The 25,314-nt window shown below is 43.0% G+C and overlaps 1 protein-coding gene across 5 annotated transcripts in view; it reads right to left on the bottom strand.

The window, feature by feature from the left end:
• The window catches only part of PHEX (phosphate regulating endopeptidase X-linked), a 209,739-nt gene that overhangs the window by 89,851 nt on the left and 94,574 nt on the right, over positions 1–25,314 (bottom strand). For all 5 annotated transcript variants that reach the window (XM_035711932.2, XM_049107511.1, XM_035711933.2 and 2 more), the window contains one exon: positions 16,905–17,006. In XM_035711932.2, the coding sequence (XP_035567825.1) occupies positions 16,905–17,006 (102 nt within the window). The remainder of the gene's footprint in view (positions 1–16,904; positions 17,007–25,314) is intronic.

The raw sequence follows: 25,314 nt of genomic DNA, 5'->3' as shown, positions 1-25,314 counted from the left end.
TAGACTAGAGGAAGCAGAAGAGCAGATCTATGACCTAGAAGACAGAAAAATGGGAAGCAATCAAGCTGAACAGGAAAGAGAGAAAAAAATAAAACATGAAAAGTGCCTTAGGGAAAGGAGCAATACCATGAAGTATAAAAACATTCACATTAGTAGGGATTTCAGAAGAAGATAAAGGGGGGCAGAAAAATTCATTTGAAGAAATATTACCTGAAAACTTCCCTAATCTGAGGAAAGAAACAGAAATCCAGATCCAGGAGGCCCAGAGAAATCAACCCATGGAGGTCCACAACAAGACACATAATAATTAAAATGGCAAAAACTAGTGATAAAGAGAATTTTAAAAGCAGCAAGACGGGTGCCTGGGTGGCATAGTTGGTTGAACATCCAACTTTTGGTTTCAATTCAGGTCATGATCTCAAGGTTGTGAGATTGAGCTCCATGCCAGGCTTCGCACTCAGTGCAAAGTCTGCTTGAGATTCACTGTCCCTCTGCCCCTCCTGCTCATGCTCTTTCTCTCTCTAAAATAAACAGATTTAATTAATAAATAAATAAACGCATCAAGAAAAAAGAAAACAGTTACATACAAGACAATCCCCATTAGGCTATCAGTGGATCTTTCAACAGAAATTTTGCAGCCAGAAGTAAGTGGCATGATATATTCAGAGTGCAAAAAGGAAAAATTCTGTAGTCAAGATCATTCTATCCAGCAAGGTTATCATTCAGAATAGAGGGAAAGATAAAGAGTTTCCCAGATAAATAAAAGTTAAAGGAATTCATGACCACTAAACCAACCTTACAAGAAATCTTAAAGGGGAGTCTTGGAGTGGAAAGGAAAGACCATAAATAAAAGAAAAGTAGGAAACACAAAAGCAGTAAAATTAAATAGATCTATAAACATGGGCAGCCCCGGTGGCTCAGCGGTTTAGCGCCACCTTCAGCACAGGGCGTGATCCTGGAGACCCGGGATCGAGTCCCATGTCGGGCTCCCTGCGTGGAGCCTGCTTCTCCCTCTGCCTGTGTCTCTGCCTCTCTATCTCTCTCTCTGTGTGTCTCTGAATGAATAAATTTTTAAAAATCTTTAAAAAAAAGATCTATAAACATAAACAAACATAAAGGAAGTAATCAACAGTAATACAATAATAGAAAGGAACTTTAACACCCTACTTATATCAATGGATAGATCATCCAAACGGAAAATCAACAAGGAAACAGTAGCTTTGAACGACACATTGGACCAGATGGATATAACAGATATATTCAGAATATCCCAAGCCAAAACAGCAGAACACACATTCTTTTCAAGTGCACATGGAACATTCCTCAGAATAGATCACATTTTAGGCCACAAATGAAATGAAAACACAACAGTCCAAAATCTTAGGGATGAAACAAAGGCTATTCTAAGAGGGAAGTTTCTATCAACAGGCTTATCTCAAGAAGCAAAAAAAATCTCAAGTAAACAACCTAACCTTACACCTAAAGAAGCTACTAAAAGGACAAAGCTCAAAACCAGTAGAAGGAAGAAAATAATAAAGATTAGAACAGAAATAAATGAAATATAAACTCAAAAACAACAGAAACAGATCAATGAAAACAGGAGCTGGTTCTTCGAAAAGATCAACAAAATTAATAAGCCATTAGCTAGAGTGCCTGGGTGGCTCAGTCAGTTAAGCATCTGCCTTCAGCTCAGGTCATGATCCTGAGGTCCTGGGATTGAGTCCCACATCAGGCTCCCTGCTTCTCCCTCTTCCTCTGCCTGCTGTTCCCCCAATGTGTGCTCACTCTCTTCCCCCACAATATTCTGTTAAATAAATAAATAAAATCTTAAAAAAAAAATAAGCCATTAGCCAGGCTCATAAAAGGTGGAGGGGGGGGGGGAGAAAAGAGAGAACTCAGACAATATCAGAAATAAAAAAAGAAAAATAACAACACCACAAATAGACAAAGGATTATAAGAGAATATTATGAAAAATTGATGCCAACACACTGGACAACCCAGAAGAAATGGATATCCTAGAAACCTATAACCTCCTAAAACTGAATCAGGAAGAAACATTTTTTAAAGATTTTATTTATTCATGACAGACAGAGAGAGAGAGAGGCAGAGACACAGGCAGAGGGAGAAGCAGGCTCCATGCAGGGAGCCCGACGACGTGGGACTCAATCCCAGGTCTCCAGGATCATACCCCGGGCTGAAGGTGGCGCCACACCACTGAGCCATTGGGGCTGCCCGAAACAAAATTTAACAGACCAATTACAAGCAATAAAATTAAAGCAGTAATTTAAAAAGTCCTAACAAACAAAATTCTAGGATCAGAGAGCTTCACAGGCAGATTTTACCCAACATTTAAAGAAGAGTTAATACCTATACTCAAACTATTCCAACAAATAGAAAAAGGAAGAAAAGATTCCAAATTCATTCTATGAGGCCAGCTTTACCCTGATACCAAAACCAGACACAAACACTACAGAAAGGGGCACCTGGGTGGTTCAGTCAGTTGAGCATCTGACTCTTGGTCTGGGCTCAGGTCATGATCTCAGGGTTGTGGGATTGAGCCCTGTGTTGGGCTCTGCACTGGGTGTGGATCCTGCTTGGGATTCTCTCTCTCCCTCTACTCCTCCCTCTCTCTAAAAATAAACAAATATATAAAAAGAATGTAAAAAAAAAAAAAGAGAACTACAGGCTATGGTAATAAAAAACAGTATGGTATGGACAAAGAAAAAAAAACACATAGATTTGTGTAACAGCATAGAGCCCAGAAATAAAGCCATATTTATATGGTCAATTAATCGTTGACAAAGGAGGCAAGAATATACAATGGGAAAAAGATGGTCTCTTCAACAATTGGTGTTGGGAAATCTGCCTGGACAGCTATATGGGGAAGAATGGTACTGGACAACTTTCTTACACCATACACAAAAATAACAAACTCAAAATGGACATGCCTGGGTGGCTCAGTGGTTAAACATCTGCCTTTGGCTCAGGTTATGATCCCAGGGTCCTGGGATCAAGTCCCACATCAGGCTCCCCGCAGGGAGCCTGCTTCTCCCTCTGCCTATGTCTCTGCCACTCTGTCTCTCTCATGAATAAATAAATAAAATCTTAAAAACTCAACTTAAAAAAAACTCAAAATGGATTAAGGACCTAAACATGAGATCCAAAACCATAAAATTCCTAGAGGAGAGCACAGGCAGTAACCTCTCTGATATTAGCCATAGCAACTTCTTTCTAGATATGTCTCCTGAGGCAAGGGATACAAAAGCAAAAATAAACTACTGAAACGTCAAAATAAAAAGCTTCTGCACAGCAAAGGAAACAATCAACAAAACAAAAGACAATTTACAGAATGGGAGAAGATATTTGCAAACAACATACCTGATAAGGGATTAGGATCCAAAATCTATAAAGAATTTACACATCTCAACACCCCAAAAACAAATCATCCAATTAAAAAATGGGCAGAAGACACAGACATTTCTCCAAAGAAGACACCCAGATGGCCACCAGACACATGAAAAGATGCTCAACATCACTGACCATCAGGGAAATGCAAATCAAAACTACAATGAGATATCACCTCACACCTGTCAGAATGGCTAAAATCAACATAAGAGACAATAGGTGTTGGTGAGGATACGGAGAAAAAGGAATCCTGACACATTGCTGGTGGGAATGGAAACTGGTACATACCATGGAAAACAGTACAGAGGTTCCTCAAGAAATTCAAAATAGGGGCACCTGGGTGACTCAATCAGTTAAGCCACAGACTCCTGCTTTCATGCTTCAGGATTCTCTCTCCCCCTCTGCATCTCCCCGTACCACTCGCCCGTGGTCACTCTCTCTCTCTCTTTCTCTCTCTCCCTCTTCTCAAATAAATAAATCTTTTTTAAAAATTCTTAAGATAATTACTACAGGTAGGATCCAGTAATTTCCACTACTAGGCATTTACCCAAAGAATACAAAAACACTAATTCAAAGATATATGTACCCCTATGTTTACTGATTATTCACAATAGCCAAATAATGGAAGCAGCCCAAGTGTCCATTGATAGGTGAATGGATAAAAACGAAGTGGTATACACACACACACACACACACACACACACAGTGGAATATCATTCAGCCATAAAAAAAGAATGAAATCTTGCCATTCGCAACAACATGGATAGATCTAGAGAGTATTATACTAAGTGAAATAAGTCAGAGAAAGGCAAATACCATATGATTTCAATCATATATGGAATATAAGAAGCAAAACCAAGAAAAAAAAGACAAACCAAGAAACAGACTCTTAACTGTAGAGGACAAACTGATGGTTACCAGAGGAGGGGGTGTGTGTGAAACAGGTGACAGGGATTAAGGTGGGCACTTGTCATCATGAGCACTGGGTATTGTATGGAAGTGTTGACTCACTATATTGCAAACTTGAAACTAATCTAACGCTGTATGTTAACTATACTGGGATTTTTTTTAAGGATTTTATTTATTTATTCATGAGAGACACAGAGAGAGAGAGGCAGAGACACAGGCAGAGGGAGAAGCAGGCTCCATGCAGGGAGCCCGACGTGGGACTCGATCCCAGGTCTCCAGGATCACACCCCAGGCTGCAGGCGGCACTAAACCGCTGCGCCACCGGGGCTGCCTGGGATTTTTTTTTAAATCTGCTCTGGCACCTTTAGAGATATTAAAGGACTAACTCATTATATAAATCAATAAAGACAGACATTTTTGGTGCCTTCCAGCAGTTTATGTCAGTATAAACTTTGCATCAGCATATTCAAGTTGTGGATAAGAGAAAATCTTTTCTATAGAACAATTCCAGCAGACAGAATGACAGAACTTGAAAATCACTAGTTGCAACACTTAATGAACTCATGTACCTATGCAATATTATCAGTGACCATGAAAATAATTAGGACAGTGGTTTTCAACCCTGGATGCACATTCGTATCTCCTGAGGAACTTAAAGAAATGCTGATACCCCAGGGAGTCTGGCTGCCATTGTCTCTGGGGTGCCACATCGGCGTTAGGATTTTCTTAAAAGCTTCCTAGGTGATCCTAAGACACGGTGGAGAAAGAAGATCACTGCGTGAGGTGACAGGTTGATGGGTAAGTTAAAATGGAAGAATCAGGCTAACAACACCCAAACCCACTGATCAAGCTCCTCAGAGGAAGTGGGGAAGCCCATCATCACCAGCCTCTGCACGGTAGGCTGCAAGGGAAAGCACACAGCAGGGCCCGCCACGTCCTCCTGCCAAAAGAAAATTGAACCTGAATCTCATCAAACCTCTAGATTCAATTAACAGGAAATGTAAAGGACAGAAGAACATGTTAAAAGAAAACACTAGGATATAATCAGCCAAATCAAGATTGCTGAAAACTCTACCAAATGATGCAATTTTTTTAAGAAATAAAACTCCCAGATAAAACAGGAGTGGAAGCTCTTAAAGTTTTTGAAGCCTTGAAAGATGGACCTATTAACTGCAATATGTGCACTCTGGATAGTAATTTGAACCAACTTTTTTAAAAAAAGAAACATTTTTTTAGATAATTACAGAAAACTGCATAAGGACAGGCTACTAATTAGTGAGTTTTTATTAATATTGGCAGGTATGTTCACAGTACTGCACTTAGGTAAAAAAGAATCCTTACCTCTTGGAGATATATAATGAAGTGTTTATAGTAAAATGATGTCAGGGATTAGCTTTTGAATTCTCAAGCATCCAAACAGGTGGGGTGGGGGAGTGTATGAAGTCAGAATGACAAACACTGGTGAGAGGCTGGTGGAGGTGGCTGAGGAGGACCTGGGGATTTGTTAGGTACACTTCTGTGCACATCAAAAAATTTAATAAGATGTTTAAAAATTTTTAACAAAGTCAGTAAAAGTCCACTTTGTACCTCCACCCCCAAAGAAAACAATCTAATTGGCATCAGCTTCTCTTTCCCAATTTTAGGACACTGTAATGGCACATCACATTATTTGGTGAGGAGGAAATAAAAAAGCAACTCAAGGGAAAAAAATGAAAATGTCATCTTACTAATACTGAGCATTTGTTCTCTGCCAGTCACTGTACATACCTTACTTATTTAATCCTCCCAAGCACTCTGTGAAAATGATAGTATCTCTGTTCTCATTTCATGGCTGAAGAAACCACGTCCTCAAAAGATGTGCTTCTTGTCTATGTGTTTGGTGGAGCCATGATCCTTACCAACGCCTGCCCAGGGGCCACAGAAGGGCATGCCAGGCCATGTTACGTTCTGAGCTTGTAAAAATCAACCAGCCAGCCATAATTCTTCCCTTACAGGGGTCACTTCCACTCAGTAATCTCTATTTTAGAGTTTTTTTAGTCATAAATAAACATACGATGCTATTTCAAAAGTTCAGAGAAGACACGAAAGACTTCACTATCCAAAATGTTAAAAAAAAGTATATTCCGTTATTCTCTTTCCAAGACTATAAATGAGGAAATGGATTAAAAAGGATGAGAAGATATATGTTACAACATGGGTGAACCTATAAACATTATGTTGAGTAAAAGAAGCCAGACATAAGGGACGCCTGGGTGGCTCAGTGATTGAGCGTCTGCCTTTGGCTCAGGGTGTGATCCTGGAGTTCCGGGATCAAGTCCCACATTGGGCTCCCTACATGGAGCCTGCTTCTCCCTCTGCCTGTGTCTCTGCCTCTCTCTCTGTGTCTCTCCCGAGTAAATAAATAAAATCTTTTAAAAAGAAAAAAAATAAAGATAAAAAAGGAAGCCAGACATAAGAGGCCACATATTCTATGATTCCATGTATATGAAATGTGCAGAATAGGTGAATCTATAGAGAGAAAGCCAAATGATGGTTGCCAAGGGCTGGGGGGAAGGCAAGAGTGAGGAGTGACTACCAAAAGGTATGGAGTTTCAATTGAAGAGTCAGAAACCTTTTGGGACTAAATAGCAGTGATGGTTGCACAACATTGTGTAAGTACTAACAGCCACTGAACTGTAGACTTTAAAACAGTTAATTTTATGTGAATTTTACTTCAGTTTTAAAAAAAAATAAGAAAAAAAGTATGAGAAGCTAGGGGAGGAAAGAACTATGAAACAGAAATGATAAAGATTTAAAAGTTGTTTGGAAGACAGACTCAACAGGATTTGAGTGCTTCCAGTTGGCTGGGAGGGAAGATTGAGATTTCTGGTTTGGGAGTCTGAAGAGCTGGCTGTACCCCAGTGAATGATGTAATCTGTACTGAGGATCACACGAGACCTTAGAAAGAATGGGAGCCCAGTGAATGTTCAATTTCATTAGCTTTCTATGTTTTTTAGAAGAACACTAGAGGGGCACTTAGGTGGCTCAGTTGGATAAACATCTGATTTTGGCTCCAGTCATGATCTCAGGATCCTGGGATCAAGCCCTGTGTCTGTTTCTCCCTTTTCCGTCTACCCCTCACCCTGCTCGTGAATACTCTCTCTCTCTCTCAACTAAATAAATAATCTTTAAAAAAATAAAAAAGAACACTAGTAAATCAACGAATCCCTAAACACAATATAACTGGGTTCTATCAAGTCACAGCCAAATAGCTCATGATCTCTGAGCAGGCAAAAAGGAGGAAGTCGATGACAGTTCCACAGAGTTGTTCAAAGTAGAACAACTGGACTAAAAATCTACTGGTTAATGAATTACTTAGTGCCTAACAAAAGACCATTCTCCATGAATCTGCTCAGTAAATGAATCTAGAAGGAGTCTCCAAAGGATAGGCAAAGACACCAATTCTGCCTCCATTTTGTAAGCATGCTCACTGATAACCGAGAAAAGCAATCAAATAAAAAAGCAGATTACTCAGATAATGAATGATTTAGAGGTGGAGACACTAGTTGACACACGGAGTAACAGACTTGAGATTTTTAACAGTTTTTTAAAAACATTTTATTTTTTCATTCATGAGAGACGCAGAGAGAGAGAGAGAGAGAGAGAGAGAGAGAGAGAGGCAGAGACACAGGCAGAGGGAGAAGCAGGCTCCATGCAAGGAGCCCGATGCAGGACTCGATCCCAGGACTCCAGGATCACGCCCTAGGCTGAAAGCAGGCGCTAAACCACTGAGCCACCCAGGCATCCTCTTAACAGTTTTTTTTTAATGATTTTATTTATTTATTCATGAGAGACACAGAGAGAGAGAGAAAGAGAAAGAGAGAGGCAGAGACACAGGCAGAGGGAGAAGCAGGCCCCATGCAGGGAGCCCAATATGGGACTCGATCCCGGGCCCCCAGGATCATGCCCTGGGCCAAAGGCGGCGCTAAACCACTGAGCCACCAGAGCTGCCCCTCTTAACAGTTTCTTAAGATCCCTTTCTAAGCAGTTAGTTTGGAATTTAGGGAATGCTTTACTTATGCACAAAATGTTTATCGTAATAATATCATTAACACCACAACCTAACCATCCAGTATGGAGAACTGTTTAAGGAAAAATACTCAATAATAGTGAAAATTCTATTATAAAAACTATGTAGCAGGAGAAAGGTTTATAATATAAACGAGAAAAAAGAAATCAAATTCATATATATCTAATGTTATTCAAACCTATGTACAGGGGAAAAGCCCAAGTAATATATCAAGATGTTTGTGGTGGTTGTGTTTGGATGATAGAACTAGCAAGAATTTTTTTCTTTCTACTTTTATGCTTTACTTTCAAAATTGTGAAAGTTTCAAAAATTGTGCTCATACTTTCAATGAGCACAGATTTTTATAACAAAAATAAACATACAGAAGATCCAAATATATATATATTTTTAAAAGCTGAGCCATGAACCAAAGGTAAATGGATCTAAAAATAAGAATAAATATGAAGTTCTAGGATGAGGGTTTTAAAAAAAAGCCAAGATTAGGACTGGAGCAACAGGGCTTAACAACAGTTCCTGAGGGATAAAAAAAGACCTAGAAATTAACTGACTGAAAATTCGTTATGAGCCAACAGTGACATGGCTGAGAGGAAAAGATAACCATAATATAAACTTCAGATTTTTTAATATAATTTGTATGCAAAACAAAGGCAGTAGTAATATTCCCATTGTGTGATGTGAGTTGGACTACATCTAGAATATTGTGTTCAGCTTTGAACTTGAGCTTTAAAAAAAGATGGTGAAACCTGGACAGTAGCCAGCAGGATGAAGCATCAGAACCACAGTGCGGAGCAGTGATTCCCACACTGGCTGCATGAGAATCACCTGGAGGGCTTATAGTTCTAGTTACTTCCCAGGTGATGCTGATGCTGGTCTGCGGACCACACTTGCAGAGACCCACTAGCACTGTGGATAAAAGCCCAGAACAGACCACCAAGGACAGAGTCCCAACCCTTCTGCCTACTGGATGTATGACCTTGGGCAAACCTGCTGGCACTCAATGTGCTTCAGTTTCCTAATCTGTAAAAGAAAAAAATGTGACCTGCCTCATACCAGATATTATGGCATTAAAAGTAGTTAATATTTCTAAGGCCTTTAGAACATCCAGCCTAGCATATAATGTTTGTTAATTCATGAGAAACACTAGAGACATTTCATCTGAAATAGAAACACATTCAATATCTTCAGATATTAGATGGCTTCTCCATGGAAGACTCATTCCTGCCTACTTCCTGGGACAGTCAAGGGTTAGAAATGACCAAGAAGGAGCCTTTGGATCTCTAGCAACAAGGACTTTTCAGCAGGCACAACACTGGTGGGGCAGATGGCCCGGGGTGGGTTCTGATACTCAGGGCGCTGCCTTGTGAGAAATGTGAGAAGGGATTCCTGTAAGGGGTAAAACAACCATTTAATGGATGTTAGCTAGTTCTAGTAACACAGCCTTGGGATAAGGCAATCTTCACCTATGATCACCAATAGTTGTCAGAGCGTTGGCCCAAGACCAACGGTATCATTGAGAACTTGTCAGAAATGCAAATTCTGAGGCCTCACCTCAGAGCTCCAGACTCAGAAATTCTGGGGTGCGACCTGACGATCTGGGTTTAACAAGCCCTCCAGATGCTGCTGTGCACCTTAAGTGTGAAGACCAATCAGCTACAGCATCACACAAAACAATACTTCCATGAGGCTCTAGGATACCAAAATTCGATTAAACTCATTCTAATAAGGTATCAGGCATAACAAGCTTTTGATAAATATATGTATCAAACTCCTTACACCAAATATTTGCTTCTGTGTTTCAAATATATACACCGAGGGTTACCAGAGGGGAGGTGGGTGGGAAGACGGGTGAAACAGGTGATGAGGATGAAGAGTACATTTATCATGATGAGCACCAAGCAAGGTGTAGATTTGTTGAAACCCTACATTGTACACCTGAAAGTAATAGAACACTGTATGTTTACACTGGAATTAAAGTCAAAAACTTCATAAAAATAATAAAGCAAAATATGTATCACAAAGATAATGCTGAATTTGTTCAAAACCAGAAAATCCACACTCCACAAAGAAAAGCAGGGTGCTCCCCCATCACCCTCTCAGCAGGGGCCATTCACTATTAATTGCCCATCGGGGGATGCAATGAGGAGGAGGGCAGTGTTCTGACATGGAGCACCAGAACACCTAAGGGGTGAGAGGTACCTCAGAGACCGTGGTCTACCGTCAGTGACCTTCCCAACCCAGACAAAAACACAGTGACCCAGATACACACATGGAACCTCACTTCCCATCTCTCTCTCCTCACCAGCCAGTCCCACCCAAAGCCTCTCCCCGGCCACAGGACAGCAGCTTAAAAGAAACAGCTGAACACACTTAGAGAGACGTTCTCATGCTTCAGGCCTTCTTCTAAGTACTTCCAGTATATTAACTCCTGCATGAACAAGTCTCTGAGGTAGGCACTCATCTTCCCATTTTACAGGCATAAAAAGTGAGGGTCAGAGAAGTTAAGTAACTTCCAAAGATCATACAACCAAAAGGGGCAGACACTGGCTCTGAGCCTGAGCAGTCTTTCTCCACAGTCTGTAGGCCTAACCTCTATACTGCACTTCCTGTTGAGGCCAGTTAGAGAGGAGATACAAATATGAAAGCTACTACCTTGCCAGGATGTGCACGTGAGAGAAATGGAGAAGCACAGGGGCAGAGATAGGGAGCCCGAGAACGCCAGCTAGCTCAAGATGGCAGCAGTGTGGGCCCGAGGTCTACAGGGAGTGGGGAGGGACGCTGAGAGATGTCACACACTATTCCGTCAACCCCTGTGTGTCCCTGGGGGAGCAATGGAGTAGAGGCAAGGACCTGGCATTCTTGAGCACATGCAAAGAGCCTTGAATTTGGAACAGGGAAGGGCAGGAGACAGTGTGACAAAAGCCCCTCCCTGTGTTTTCTTCCACAGGATAATTTAAAACAAAAATGTGAAATGAAGCTAGAGTGAAGGTAGCAAGGGAAAGGGAGAGCTGGGTGCAGAGCTGTTGAGATCTGCAAGGAAGAGCCAGAGGAAGCCCTACCCGCAGGCTATAAGAACATAAGCAGTGACACGAAGTGGGGACAGAGTGGGCAGTACCCAAGTCAAGTGCCCCCATGCGTGGGTTTAGGCTCCGTAAAATCTTCCTCCCCTACAGCGACAGCCAGGAGCACTTTGTCCCTCCATTGCATTAACTAAAATTTCTCCCCATCTGTCCAGCACCCATGTTCCAGCTCTCATCTCCCAGGACAGTGAAAGGCCCTACAGAGAAAGGAAGCCACGAATCATCTTTGAATCTGCGGCTCCTGCCCCAGCACCTGGCACATCACTGGTTCTGGAAACGTTTGTGCAACTGAATTTACTGAAGTAGTACTCACACTGAGATGCAGTGAAATGTGTTGTCACCTTAAGGCCAGTAAGGATGGAAAGAGCACACACCCCAGGCTCTCTGCCCTAGTTGAAGATCCCCAAGAGCAGAACCCGAGACAAGGATTCAAGTACAAGCAGTTCATTTGGCAAGTGAAAGCAGCATCAAACACCAGGAAAGGACTTGGGAAGTAAGCAGAGCAAGGCAGGCTGTCAGTAAAGGGCATCTTCCGGAGCCAGCTGTCCATGTGAGCAGGAGGAGCTTACCCCACTGGGGAAACTCCAGGAGCCCATGGTGAACACAAACTTGAGGGAGGAGGGGGCACACACAGCAATTCCCATCAGTCACTGGGAGTGTTTATTCCCTAGACCATTGGGCCCTCTGTACGAGTACTATTAGCAGGTTCCAGTGAAAAGAGAAAGCTCTTGGCAATGTGCACGGGCCGGCAGTTGGAAGCCAGACAGATGTGCAGTAAAATGGTCAAAGCAGGCAGTGGGCCTCCCACTAGCACCCCAGAGCTCAACAGGTCTAGGGGGATGCAGGAATTCGCATCTCTAATGCATCTCTCCCCTCTCTACCAGGAAAGACTAAGGTGACTCACCAAAGACAACTTTAGACCCTATCAGCCTGGGGATATCAGCAGACTAATCTACGTTCCAGACTTCACTAACTAGCCTGTGTCTACCATTAGTTTCCCATATATTTACCTTCCTACCATCTGCTGCCCTTGGAAGTCCAAAACCACTTTCCTTTATCATTTCTCTGCAAATTTTTTGTTCTTTGTTAAAGATGCTATGTAAGCTGAGGTTCTAAGCCACCTCTTTGAGTTACTCATTTTTCTGAGTTCCCTCATGTATGTATGAAATATACACAGTAATAAGCTTCTGGTTGATTTTCTCTTGTTAACCTACCTCTTGTTACAGGGGCCCAGTCAAGTACTTAGAGGGGTAGAAAGAATTATTATTTTTCCTCCCCAAAGAAGACAAAGCCAAAGAGGTGAGATACACTTTTGTTGGCCCTCTGTAGGAAAACTCTTCCCCCCTTGCTCTTCCCCACCAAGCCTGTGTCTTGGAGTTGCATGCCTGTGCTGATGGAACCATACAGTACATTTCTGGAAATCCTCTGTACCTGCCATGGCCAAGGTTAAGGCCACTCGCAGGATCCTGAGGATGCTGCCTTCCTAGCATTTCCACCCAGGTCTTTTTTCCTAGGGATGGCCAGGCAAACATAGGTCCCAGGAGTAAAGAGCACAAACAAATATTTCAGAAAGCTTTTGGATACAGAACTGAACTCTAGTTGGGGACCAGCCGAATTCAGGAAGCTGCTTCTCCTGATCTGACAGAGCTCGCCAGCAGAATCTCTGCTCCTGCCACTAGGGCAGCCAAAGGCAGTGCTGCATCACTTCCTGCCAGGCCTCAGAATCACTATGTAGTGACCTTGAGATTCTCCTACTCTGTTCTGAAAAAGGCAAATCTTCCAGAAGATACCCCCCAAAATAATTTCCATCACCTTACACTCATCCCACATCTATGATAACTGAAAAAATAACAGGCTTCCTGTCCTTTGCTGCTAGTTTACAGTAAAAGCATATGCTTGCAGGAAACAGAATCCTAAACAAAAATTGGTGTTTATTTCACGATACTAAATTTCCAGTTGAAACCTATACCATCAGTTTCACAACACTAAACCACTCGTGACCCCTTAAGAGATGAGAGGAGCAAGACAGGGAGACTGAGATAACAAATTTACCCTTCCCAGGAGCAGAGGCATCCTCGTTTATCTTTTACAGTAATCACGCCTAGTGAAGAACACAACAAAGTCACATCCCCACACTTCCATCTTGAAACCAGGGGTCACTGCCACACAACTCAAGGTGCTAGGCCTCAAGCCACAGCAGGTATCTGGACCCTCCACACTCAGGAGGCCCGGCACTAGGGAACACTTAGGTCAGCACCCAATACAGGAGGTACTGGCATTTGTTGCAGTCCAGAACTTCATGGTTAGGCAAAGAATAGCCTCTCTCCCTCGCAAATCAGAACATTTTTCCAGCTTTCCCAATGGGTTGCCAAGTGACTCAGCACTGGCCCAGTGTGGGCACTATTATTGATGAGAAATCTTCCGCCTGGGTGATATACTGCATACAACACATGCCCAAAGAACAGTGCCAAGTCATACCAGGAAGTGCAGGCAAATTATTCACCTCCACTTCGAACGTAGGCAAATCCTGTCTTAATGCAGAGGCTACTCTGTATCAAAAAGACAAAGCTCTAAGATCGTCAGAGATTTCCAACTAAGATTCAAGGAATTAGTAGACAGAACCTCTCCTTTCTTGTTGACTATTAAAAGGCAATCAAATTGAGGACAGCAGAGAAAAAGGGCAAGAAAAAAAATAATTTTTCAAAAACCACCCCAGAGCAGAAAGCTGCATAAATGCCTTCGGCTTCCTACATGTTGTCTTTGTGAGTCTACGAGCTCCGCCCAGAGGTCATTTCCAGAACTACATGTTCATTTAACTTGAAAAACAGAAAATCTGCATCTTCTGGGGGCCAGAGCCCGACATGCCTTGGGAAAGTGCTGAAAACTCTCAGACAACATCCCCTCCTTCTTGCCTTTTAATAAAGGAATGTCCCTGAACTCTGAAATACAGGATTTACTCAGAGAGCCTGGTGAGATCCAGGAGGAAAATTTCCTTTGATATTTGTACCTGTCAAGGAACAAGTTGAGTTCCTGGCAGGTTGAACTCAGCTCAAAGAAAGCAGAGTGTTCAAAGAGTACTTTAAGAAGAAAAAGTGACAGCTCTCATTGAAATAAAATATAAGACTGGAGAGCAACTCAGGGGGCAAACAGGAACATGTCTAATATTAGAAGAACTGAGAATAATGTGTCTTCAAGAAAGACCCATGGGCCACTTGCCTGGAAGACCCAACTGTAAGGTGCCCATTCCTTGATGCAACTCAGAAGATCTCCCCCTAAAATAACCAGTCATACCTCCCAAAGAACTGACTGCAGTCTCCAGAACAGTCCTCTGGTATCTATCCATTCATCACAGGCACACAACCCTCATCACTCCACCCCATCCTCCACACGGGTGACTCTCAGGCCACGAGGGGTCAGGCTAGGATAAAGAGTCCCTAGCATTTGGAGTTCTCAACTGCCCAGTGCAAGACAAATTCTGTTCGAGATATCACAAGCTAGCCCAGCAAATAAATGAAGCCTTCAAAAAACAACAATATGTTAGTGCCAAAAGTTTCATCTACCATCTGGAGAGCTTCTCATCACAGCCCGCGTGCTCCTGCCTTCATCAGCTTGCGCCTTACATGACTTAAGACAGCTCTGACAGATTCTCGAGGGGAAAAAATCCAACTTACCCTTTGTCTTCTAACACCTGCCACCCCCGGCCACCCAAGTTCTTTCTCCACTGCAAACAGTGAACAGCCTTTTCATGTCTATTGACAAAAATATCTACAACAATGTTTATCCATTTCAGGAATATCAAAGCTCTAGAAAACACCCTTGCTAAACCTCTGCACATTCTCATTTCAATAAGGCTAAGCATTCCCAGAATGTTGCCCTCTGTTTTTTTGTTTGTTTGTTTAATAGACTTTATTTTTCCGAGCAGTCGTAGGTTCACAGCAAAATTGAAAAGAAAACACAGAGATTTCCCATAAAACCCCTGACCCCACACATGCATAGCCTCTCCCATTAACAACCTCCCCCATCAGAGTGGTACCTTAGTTCTAATCAATGAACCTGCATTGATACATCACGACCACCCCAAATTCAGTTTATATCAGGATTTACTCTTGGTGCTACACATTCTGTGGGTCTGGACAAATGTAGGACAACATGAATCCACCATTATAGTACCATACAGAGTAGTTTCACTGTCCTATCTTCTCCCTCTTGACCATAGGGCAAAAAGATCTGTACTCAGCATGACTCAGTAGGACTCTAAGCAGTGTTCCCCAGGCCCGTAGAGCAATAAAAACTGACTAAAGTCACAAATGTTCCAACTGCACCCTCAATCCACTGAATCAGACCTTGCAAGGGAGGGGCCCAAAGAGCTGTTGAGCATTTAGGCAGCCCAGGGGATTACTACCATCAGCAAGGTTTTAAAATACCTCTCTAAAGAAGAAATGTTCTGGGGCACCTGAGTAGCTCAGCGGTTGAGCATCTGCCTTGGGCTCAGGGCGTGATCCCAGGGTCCTGGGATCGAGTCCCACATTGGGCTCCCTGCAGGGAGCCTGCTTCTCCCTCTACCTATGTCTCTGCCTTTCTCTGTGTGTCTCTCATGAATGAATGAATGGATAAATAAACAAATAAAGAAAGAAGAAGAAGAAATGCTCCTAGTTCAGAGTCTCCCAAATGCAGAGCAGCGTCCATGAAGAATGTGGGAGGTATTCCCCACCCACTTGAGCTCCAGCTCCACCTGAATACCTAGCGTTCAAGATGGGTCTGATTCTTGGTTTTGAAGCAGCATGGCTGCTAATACCTCTCTCACGTAGTCCTTCATCTTGTCGCATAGTACCAGAAAATGTGACAAGGCCCACCAAGCGTCCACTTCTATTAAGAAACATTTTCATATTCCTACAGCCTGGTCTACTACTGGTCTGCAGTTTATAAGCACGCTGTTTGGATCATTAGAGCAAGATGACGGGTTAGGAAGTAGACTTGCTTGGCTGTGGGCAAGGCTCTTCCCGAGGACATTTGCACATGTTGTGCCCAGAGCAGAAGGACACACAGCCAGTATGGGTTTTTCTTCTTCGTGCCTTGAGGGCTCTCCTGCCAGCTGCTCCCCCGGGCTCCCCACTGCTATGCATTCTCCCATAGCCAATGAGGCCCCATGGCAAAATTCGCTGGGCAGCTGGCCATGTGGCTCTTAGAAACAGCAATTAAGAGAGGAGGAAAGGCTGAATCACAAGGTGCTAGAAATGCAGTTCAAGAAAGAAGAAAGTCGGATCTTCTTTGCTCTTACCTCCTGGTGATGAAATCTGTATGTTCACACCGAAACAGCCACCTGACTCTGGGGCCATTCGGAGTCAAGAGCTCAGTCAATATAAAAATCAAGTACACAATATTAAGCATGAAAATCCATTAAACCAAAGTCACATATATATTTTTAATCAGAAGGAACCCTTACCTTCTCTTTGGCTTTCCTTTTTGTCCCTGCATCCATCCACTCATTTTCTTTCTCCAGCATGTCAATAAAGGCCCAACGAATACCCTCAATCAATTCCTCCATCTACAAGGAAATATCCAAAGAGACAGGTCAAAACCAAGAAGCTCCAGACGTTTTCTGGGCCATGAGAAACAGTTCAGCACCAAACATGGTGGCAAACAGGTTCCTTTCAGCTTGACTCCAAGCTCTGGCAACATTTCTTTTCCCGGGAAGATGCCTTTCCCCCTACTCCCCGCGCCCCCCCCCCCCTCCCCCCGCCACCACTAGAAGATAACTAATCATTCCTTCGCAGACAATGGTTTGATGGTCCAGTTGTAAAAAGATTATGTGGAGAAAGGAAGTCATCACAGGTCATGACAACCTAAGACCCGGCTCCTAAATTAAGCCATCCTTATCAAGGGGGCAACTAATTTCAATAGTTAATAAGGATCTGAGAGAGACACGCAAAAGCACAGGCTGTGTGCTTCAGGCGGGTGTTACAGAAGCAAGTGAGCGAACAGCTGAAGGAGACACTGTTAACAGGGAGACAGACAGGGAGAGCCAGCACCCCAGGAGACTCTCCCCCAGTATAATTCAGACTCCTGTCAGGACCCTAGCTTTTCCCAAAATGAGTGCCAGCGGTCAGACCAAATGCTTGCCCATTCTCTGTAATCCTCCTTCTCTCCTCTCTACTCCCTTGCAGTTTAGAAAAGTCTTAGGTTATTTCAAATCTAAAATGGTAGGTCTGGGGACGCCCGGGTGGCTCAGCGGTTGAGCGCCTGTTTTCAGTCCAGAGCCTGATCCTGGAGACCCGGGATCGAGTCCTGCGTTGGGCTCCCCGCATGGAGCCTGCTGCTCCCTCGGCCTGTGTCTCTGCCTCTCTCTCTCTCTGTCATTCATGAATGAATAAATGAAATCTTTAAATGATAAATAAATAAAAAATAAGATGGTAGGTCTGAAGGGGGCTACTACAGCAAAGCTGACTCCTGAGGGACCTGTGCCAGTGTTTTGACAGTAAGATCACACACCCACACTGATGCTGTTTGCCCTGGCTTTTCTTCCAGTGTTTATGGGTCAGCAGAGAGAACTAGGGGAAGAGAGATGCTGACGCCTGCCCTCAGAGGCCCACACAGAGCAGTGTGGGAGGTCTTGCCCATTTATGGGTACAACCCCCTACCACCACCACCAAATTCCATTCTCTTGCAGAGATGCCTTCATTTTCTTGGTAGGACACTTAAGAAAGAATAAATACTAGGTTTGGCACCAGGATTAAATTTTTCACTTAGGATTAGGGGGTTGTAAATCCATTTTTAGCATTAATTCTAGAAGGAAAGTTTAGACGTCTCCTTGGTTCTATAATGAATTGTCGGCACAGAGCTTGAAATAATTTTTTTCTGTTTAATAGGTTTTCAGCTATGTTTTCAGTTCAATAACAGTTGTAAGAGAACCAGAACTGTAAATCAGTGGGCTGGGTTCCATCATATGTAAATAAGAACAAACAGCAGATGGAAGGGGGTGGGGGGAACTTCACAGCTATTTTTTCCCAACTAAGTAAAAACATTAAGGGAAATCTCAACTTGGGATTGGGGCATGGCTGAAAACATGCAGTAAACGAAGAGTCATGGTCCTCTAAAACGATAAAGTCAGTGGTTGTCAACCTTGTCTACACACTGAGATCTCTGAGGGCGGAAAGTCAGGCTGCTCCTGTCGCTGCTGCAGGGTGCAGCCTGGGCTGGGAGTCCCAAAAGCCCCCCAGGTGAGTCTACTGCGCAGCCAGGGCGGAGCCGCAGCGGTCTAGAAGGGGGGGGCACCTATTTTACAGATAAAGAAAATAAGAGTCAAGACAGTCCATGATCTGTTCCAACCACAGAGCTAAGTGACAGCTGTGATCTCAGAACTTGTAGGATCAACAGAGGTGTGCCTCGTAAACAAGGGAAATGCCAGGCAAGTAAAAGGGAATCAACAGAGAGATGCAGAAGTCGCAATTTCAAACAGAAAACCCACACAAGGAGGATGTTAAAATGACAAGAAATTCTCAGCAACTAGATTTTTATGCCCGTTCAGCCACCAGCACCTCTAAATTTTTATGACCTCATCACACAGCAACACATGTCAGTCTGCCTGTCATCTTCACATAAAAGATGAAACAATATCTTCCCAAGCTAATGAGGGAGGGGCAATCAGGGTGAGAAAAAAGTGGGCAAATTAATTTGAGATGGACTCAGTAACCAAATCAATGGAACCAGGGTCAGATTCCTCCCCAGGCTTCCAGTATGGGCAGCTAGGGGAATGCTACTGCTATTTTCTAAGACTGGGGATGCTGGAAGAGAAAGAGGGCTGGGGATAAAAGCCACACCTCAGTGGGATGAAGGGTGCATGGGAACTGGAAACAGCGAGTGTGGACAACTCGGTCAAGGACTTTGTCTAGCATCAGAGGGCAAGAATTCCTGGCCCCTTTGAGAGTCCTCCTAGCTGGACTAAGAATCAAACTGACATGAGACAGGTTAATAGGGGAAAATCAAATTGAAGAGCGTATGTATGGGAAATCCCCACAGATGTGGAAATTCCAAAGGTTGGCCAGATGAGGTCTGTATGTCATTCTAAACTAAGGACAAAGGGGTAGGGGGCCTAGGACTTCAGGAATGCACTTCACCGAGCAGTAAGAAGAGCAGGTGTTTGGTAATTAGATGTCTGTCCCGTGGGTCACTCAAATAAAACTTATCTCTGCTAATAACGCTTACTCTGGGAAAGACTCCCAATTTAGATTCTTCATTGTGGGGAAGGGACAGGCAAAAGTTTCTCTCAAGCCCTTCAGCTCAGAATAATCTTAATGCCAAAGCAGCCCATCTTGGGGTAGCCTGCCCTTTGCTCCTACACCATGAAAGACAGAAAGCAAAGACAAGGCAGAGGGAGATGTAGGGTTAAGAGAGAAGACTGAGGGTTTGGGGTTTGGGTTGCCATGTGTATGTTTGTCACTGTTGCTGCTGCTGCCGCTTCTGTTGTTGTGGCTGCTGACCATGTAAGAGATGTGACTGTGTCTAAGTATCACTGGGAACTCAACAATAAGAGAACCAAAGTGATTTTAAAAATGATTCAAGGACCTTGACAGTCACCTTCCTAAAGAGAATTTACACATGGCAAGCATAAGAAAAGATGCTTCCCATGAGAGGTCATCAGAAAAATGCAAACTGAAGCAATGAGATATCGCTACCCACCCATTAGAAGGGCCCAAATCCACAACACTGCCACCACTGAATGCTGCTGGCAAGGCTGTGGAGCAACAGAAGTCTTCTTCAGTGTTGGTGGGAATGCAAAATAGCAGAGCCACTTTGGAAAGCCATGTGGCGGTTTCTTACAAAATTAAGCATAATCTTACCACGGGATCCAGCAACCGTGCTCTTTGGGGTTTACCCAAAAGTCAGGAACAGATACCAGCACAAAAACCTGCACAAGGATGCTTACAGAAACTTTTTGGAAGACCCCACCAAGATGTGCTTCAGTCAGTGACTGGATAAACTAACAAACTGGTACTTCCAGACAATGGAGTATTATTCAGCCCTGAAGAGAAACGAGCTAGCAGGCCATGACAAGACATGAAGGAGCCTTAAGTACATATCACTACGTGAAAGAAGCCAATCTGAAAAGGCTACATTCGGTGTATTTCCAACACTATGATATGGTGGAAAAGGCAAAACTATGGAGACAGTAAGAAGACCAAGGGTGGCCAGCAGTGTAGAGAGAGCAATGAATAGGTAAAGCACAGTGAGTTTAAGGCAGTGAAACTACTCTGTATGATAGCATAAGGATGGATACAGGTCACTATGGTTTTCTTCCAAACCCACAGAACGTGTAACACCAGGAGTGAACCCTAAGGTAAACTATGGACTTTGAGTGATATGTGTCAATGTAGGTTCATCATCAATAAAAAAATACATACTATTCTGAAAAGCAATGTTGATAATGGGGGAGATTCCATATGTGTGAGGTCAGGGGATATATGGGAAATGTTTTCCTCTCAATTTTGCTATAATCATAAAACTGCTGTATTTGCTATAATCATAAAACTGCTGTAAAACAAATCTTTTTAAAAATCTAAAAGAAAAATATTGATAAAAAGGATTCAGTGAAGATTAAGAGGTTGAAAATACAGGGGTTGGGCTCTAACAAGGCAAAGGGGACAGGATCCAGAGAATATCTAGAAGGATTCACCTTAGACAGGAGGCAGGACTATGAGAGAAGGGTAAAATGATGGACAGGAATACAGAAGAATCTTTCAATTAGATGGTGGAAGGTTGAGGGCTTAGCACAATGGTGTATCTTTTCTCCATGAAATAAGAGCAAGATCTTCTGCTAAAAGGGAGGTTTCTCTTTAAAAATTCAGTCTCTTCACATATGGCTATATGCATCCTGGCGACATGAACCTACTGGTAGGAAGAGAGCTATTTACAGATGAGAACAAGGAGGGCAACGAAAGGTTTGCTCTCAGTACCCTAGCCAACATGTGGTGATAACAGAAAGCACCTAAAGAATACCTAAAAAGCTCAACATGTCCCAAGGAAAATGCTTGGAGTAATAAGGAGTATGAAAATTAACCTGCTTTCATTGTGGTTTAAAATAAATGATTTAATCAAATAGAACAAAATAAGCACTACGCAAGCCAAAAAGATCTTTGGCAAATACATGGTTTGGAATTTTTGGACTTCCATGGAGAATCTTAAGATCATGCTGCTCCTCTTTGCTTTAGGGCACTTTAATGAAGTATGTACCTATTATGAAAATGAGGCTGGGGCGCCTGAGTGGCTCTTGGTGTCCAACTCTTGGTTTCTGCTCAGGTCATGATCTCTGGGTTGTGACATCAAGTCCTGCGTCAGGCTCCGCACCCAGCTGGGAGTCCGCTTCAGATTCTCTCTCCCCCCTGCCCCTCCCCCACCTCTCTCTCCCCCTCCCTCTCTTAAATACATACATACATAAAATGAGGCTGAGTGCTTCCAGATACTGCTCTCTAAGCAGCATGGTTTTGTAGGTCCCCCCCCTTGCCTTCCCTAGGCATTACAATGGCTCTTGAAGTCACCAACATTTTCAACATTTTGCATAAATGCTTAAGGCTCTCAGTCTCTACCCTGCTGACTGGCATTTCAAATGGAAATCTCTTAAGACAGGGCCAGGGCCAAAGACAGGCTGCCCTAAAATGTGCCACTTTAGCATACTGATTATTTTAAATAAAAGTCACAAAAGAGACAGCCTCTTCCATCCCCCTGAAAGCAGGAAGTAAATCTCCCCTGCAATAGGTGCCACCCCCGTCCCAGGGGGTAGAGACATCCTTACCACCAGAGATGGGAAAGTTAGAGCTGAGAAGGCTGTGTCAACAGCTCATGTTACTTTTTACTAATTTACTACCCCAGCCCAAATTCTGTCTAGCATTTCTGACTACTGAAGCTCCCAAAGTTAAGTTTCCTTTGTCCTGTCAATTCCTGGCAGATTTACTGTCTATCTATGATTATAAAAACTGCCTGGTCATTCCTTTACATCTCCGTTTCCTTAGAGGGTGACGGTGCCCATGTAATAAAACTTTGGTTTCTTCTCCTGTTAATCTGACTCATGTAAATTTAATTCTCAGTTCAGCTAAAAGACCTTGAAGGACAGAGGAAGAATTCTTCCTTCGTTTCAAGTGCAAAAAGCTTTCTGCCTATTGCCAGGACACAGAATGACATAGTTGACGCAGGTGGCTTCCTTCCTCAGCTTCCTTTCGCTCTCCCCACTCATCTCTCCCAGCACCACCTCAGTCTTTCATAAATCCCTTCCTTGGTAACTCAGCCTCTCTATGGCCCCTTCACAGATGTCAAAACCCAAGCCATCACTCCCCTCTCAGCCCCCCTGTGAGCCTCCTCTGGCTTCAGTTCTCATCCTCTCAGGTGCCAACCCCACCCCTGCCCCGGGGCCCCCTGGCAGGTTCTGCTTGCTTTCTTTTTTGCAGACTGTACAGATTTATTGTGTGACATTTTCTGTGAAACAGGGCTGAGCCACCCCAGCAGAGTTCAAGAACAAGTGAAATCTTTTATGGTGATTAATGTCATTGGTTGTCACGTCAATGCAAATAAAAGAAATAATGAGCTTAGCATGTTGGAACTAGGAAATCACTGAACACTTCTGATTTTTATCTTTAGTCTTCTCTGCAGCATCACATAATAACATCACCTTCAGCTAAGTCATGTTCCCTGAGGCACAAAAGCCTGCTAGAATTTCAAAATAAGGAAAAGAGAGTATTTCTTCACCAAACCTTGACCTAATGCCCCCACTAGCCAACCTGTAACACTAATAGAAATCACTTAAGGTGGAAGTCCTAAGTTGAAGTTTTCCATAGAAAATATTTTTTAGAGACAAAAATAAAAATATGTAAAATTAACTCAAGTGTTTTTATGGTAAAATACGCCATATTGAGCATGAGGGCCCTCCAGGCAAAGCAGTAGTTTCCTAAGTATCTATTTATTTCAAATCTCAGGGATCCACACTGAAAATATAGTTCATTTGGGGCACCCGGGTGGCTCAGTCGGTTAAGCATCCGACTCTTGATTTCACCTCAGGTCATGATTTCAGGGTAGTAAGATTGAGCCTTGTACCAGGCCCCATACTCAGAGGGGAGTCGACTTGGGATTCTTTCTCTCCTTCTCCCTCTGCCCCTCCCTCAGTGCTCACTCTCCTTCTCTTTCTCTCTCTAAAATAAATTACTTAAGTAAATCTTTTAAAAAAAAGAAAAGAAAATACAGTTCATTCAGTTGGTCTACGGGCAGCTGTTAGTTCTTTTCCTCAACCACTGCTATTTAAAAGTGGTTCCCCTTTTCAGGCTTTGCACTCCAGGATTTTGCCCATAGTTTTCTATATGAGACACTGGAGAGTCACACATGCATATGCATGCACCTGCTGCCCCTCCATGGAAAGTTTTGTTTTTTTAGCAAGAGACTTCTACCTTTGGAAATTTTAGGTTGTCTTATCTACTTCTCTTTTGACCTCTCCTTACCATTTTCCCCATCGCATGGACATAGGAACTTTGTGTTTTATATAAATGAATCAAGATTGTTCTAGTAATGCATTTGAAGGAACGTATGCCACTATTGCTCCAAGGAGTCAGTCTATCCCATTGTCAGTTACAGTTTCCTTCAAAGCTATGTCTCTAGCAATAAAAAAAAACCTTGTATGGCCAGCTCAGATCCTTCCTCACATCCATGAACCCAAAACTTTAAACCCATACTTTCAGTCCCTTCTCAGACTTCCTGTTAGGCTTATGATTAGAATACAGGTGTATGTTTAATTGTCATTTACATATATTTGGTCTCCACAACAAAATCCCTAAGCTTGAAAATAGGAATCACAATTTAGATCAAATGAGGTGATGGATATGTAAATGTAGGGGCCACTAGCAAGCCACCAAAATGGGGCAGTTTAGCATAAACAGTATTTTAAGTCAAAAACAATCAAAACCAGGGACACTTGGGTGGCTCAATGGTTGAGCATCTGCCTTCAGCTCAGGGCATGATCCCAGGGTCCCAGGATTGAGTCCTGCATCGGGCTCCCTGAAGAGCTTGCCTTGCCTCTTCTTCTGCCTATGTTTCTGCCTCTCTCTTTCTGTGTCTCTCATGAATACATAAATAAAATCTTTAAAAAAAAAAACAATCAAAACCCAGCAGACTCAGGAAAAGCTCTTTACTTCCCCTTCAACTGCCTGCTTATACCAAGAAGATAGCTTTTCAGAGATGCCTCTTTCCTAAAAAACCTAACTGCATAATAAGGCAACCTATGTCTTCCAAACATCTGCTCTAACTTTGTGTTAATAGTCTTTGTCCCCTTTGTGTCCTCAGACTACACCCTCTCCTGAGCTCAGATAAGCTTCCTGGTGCCTCAATGTCTTCGGTATTTCACGGCTGTGTGGATTCCCCATATAGACAAAACTAAACTTGACTTTCTCCTGTTAATCGCTTTCATGTCAAGTGGATTCTTGGTCCAGCTAGAAGGATGATGAAGGGGAAAGGAAATTCTTCCTCCCCGATGGCGGGTGTAGTCAGCAAGACACAACTCATGCCAGACACAGTTGCAGCAGAGAGATCCTTGGGACATCAGACAAACAGCTGGCAGAAGGCAAGATTTCTTACCATGTCAGTCTCCTGTAATCTCTTTGTGGAGTCTGATGGAGCAAGAATGCGGAGAGGCCTTCTTCTCTCTTTCTAAATTTAGATTAGCAGGAAAAAATATTTGTGGAGCTATTTCCTTGGGCTTAGAAACTCATTGGTTAAATTTGGTAGAGTACTCTTTGGTTTCTGATCCATTTCCTCCCACATATAAGTCTATGTTTTCCTCTGTGTCTTTGTGTCATTTTTCACACAAACTTCGCCATGGGTTA

This window comes from Canis lupus, chromosome X (genome assembly GCF_003254725.2).
Source record: "Canis lupus dingo isolate Sandy chromosome X, ASM325472v2, whole genome shotgun sequence".
Classification (NCBI taxonomy): Eukaryota; Metazoa; Chordata; class Mammalia; order Carnivora; family Canidae; genus Canis; species Canis lupus.
Note: the sequence above shows the minus strand (reverse complement) of the source record. Positions and strands in the feature narration are given on the sequence as shown.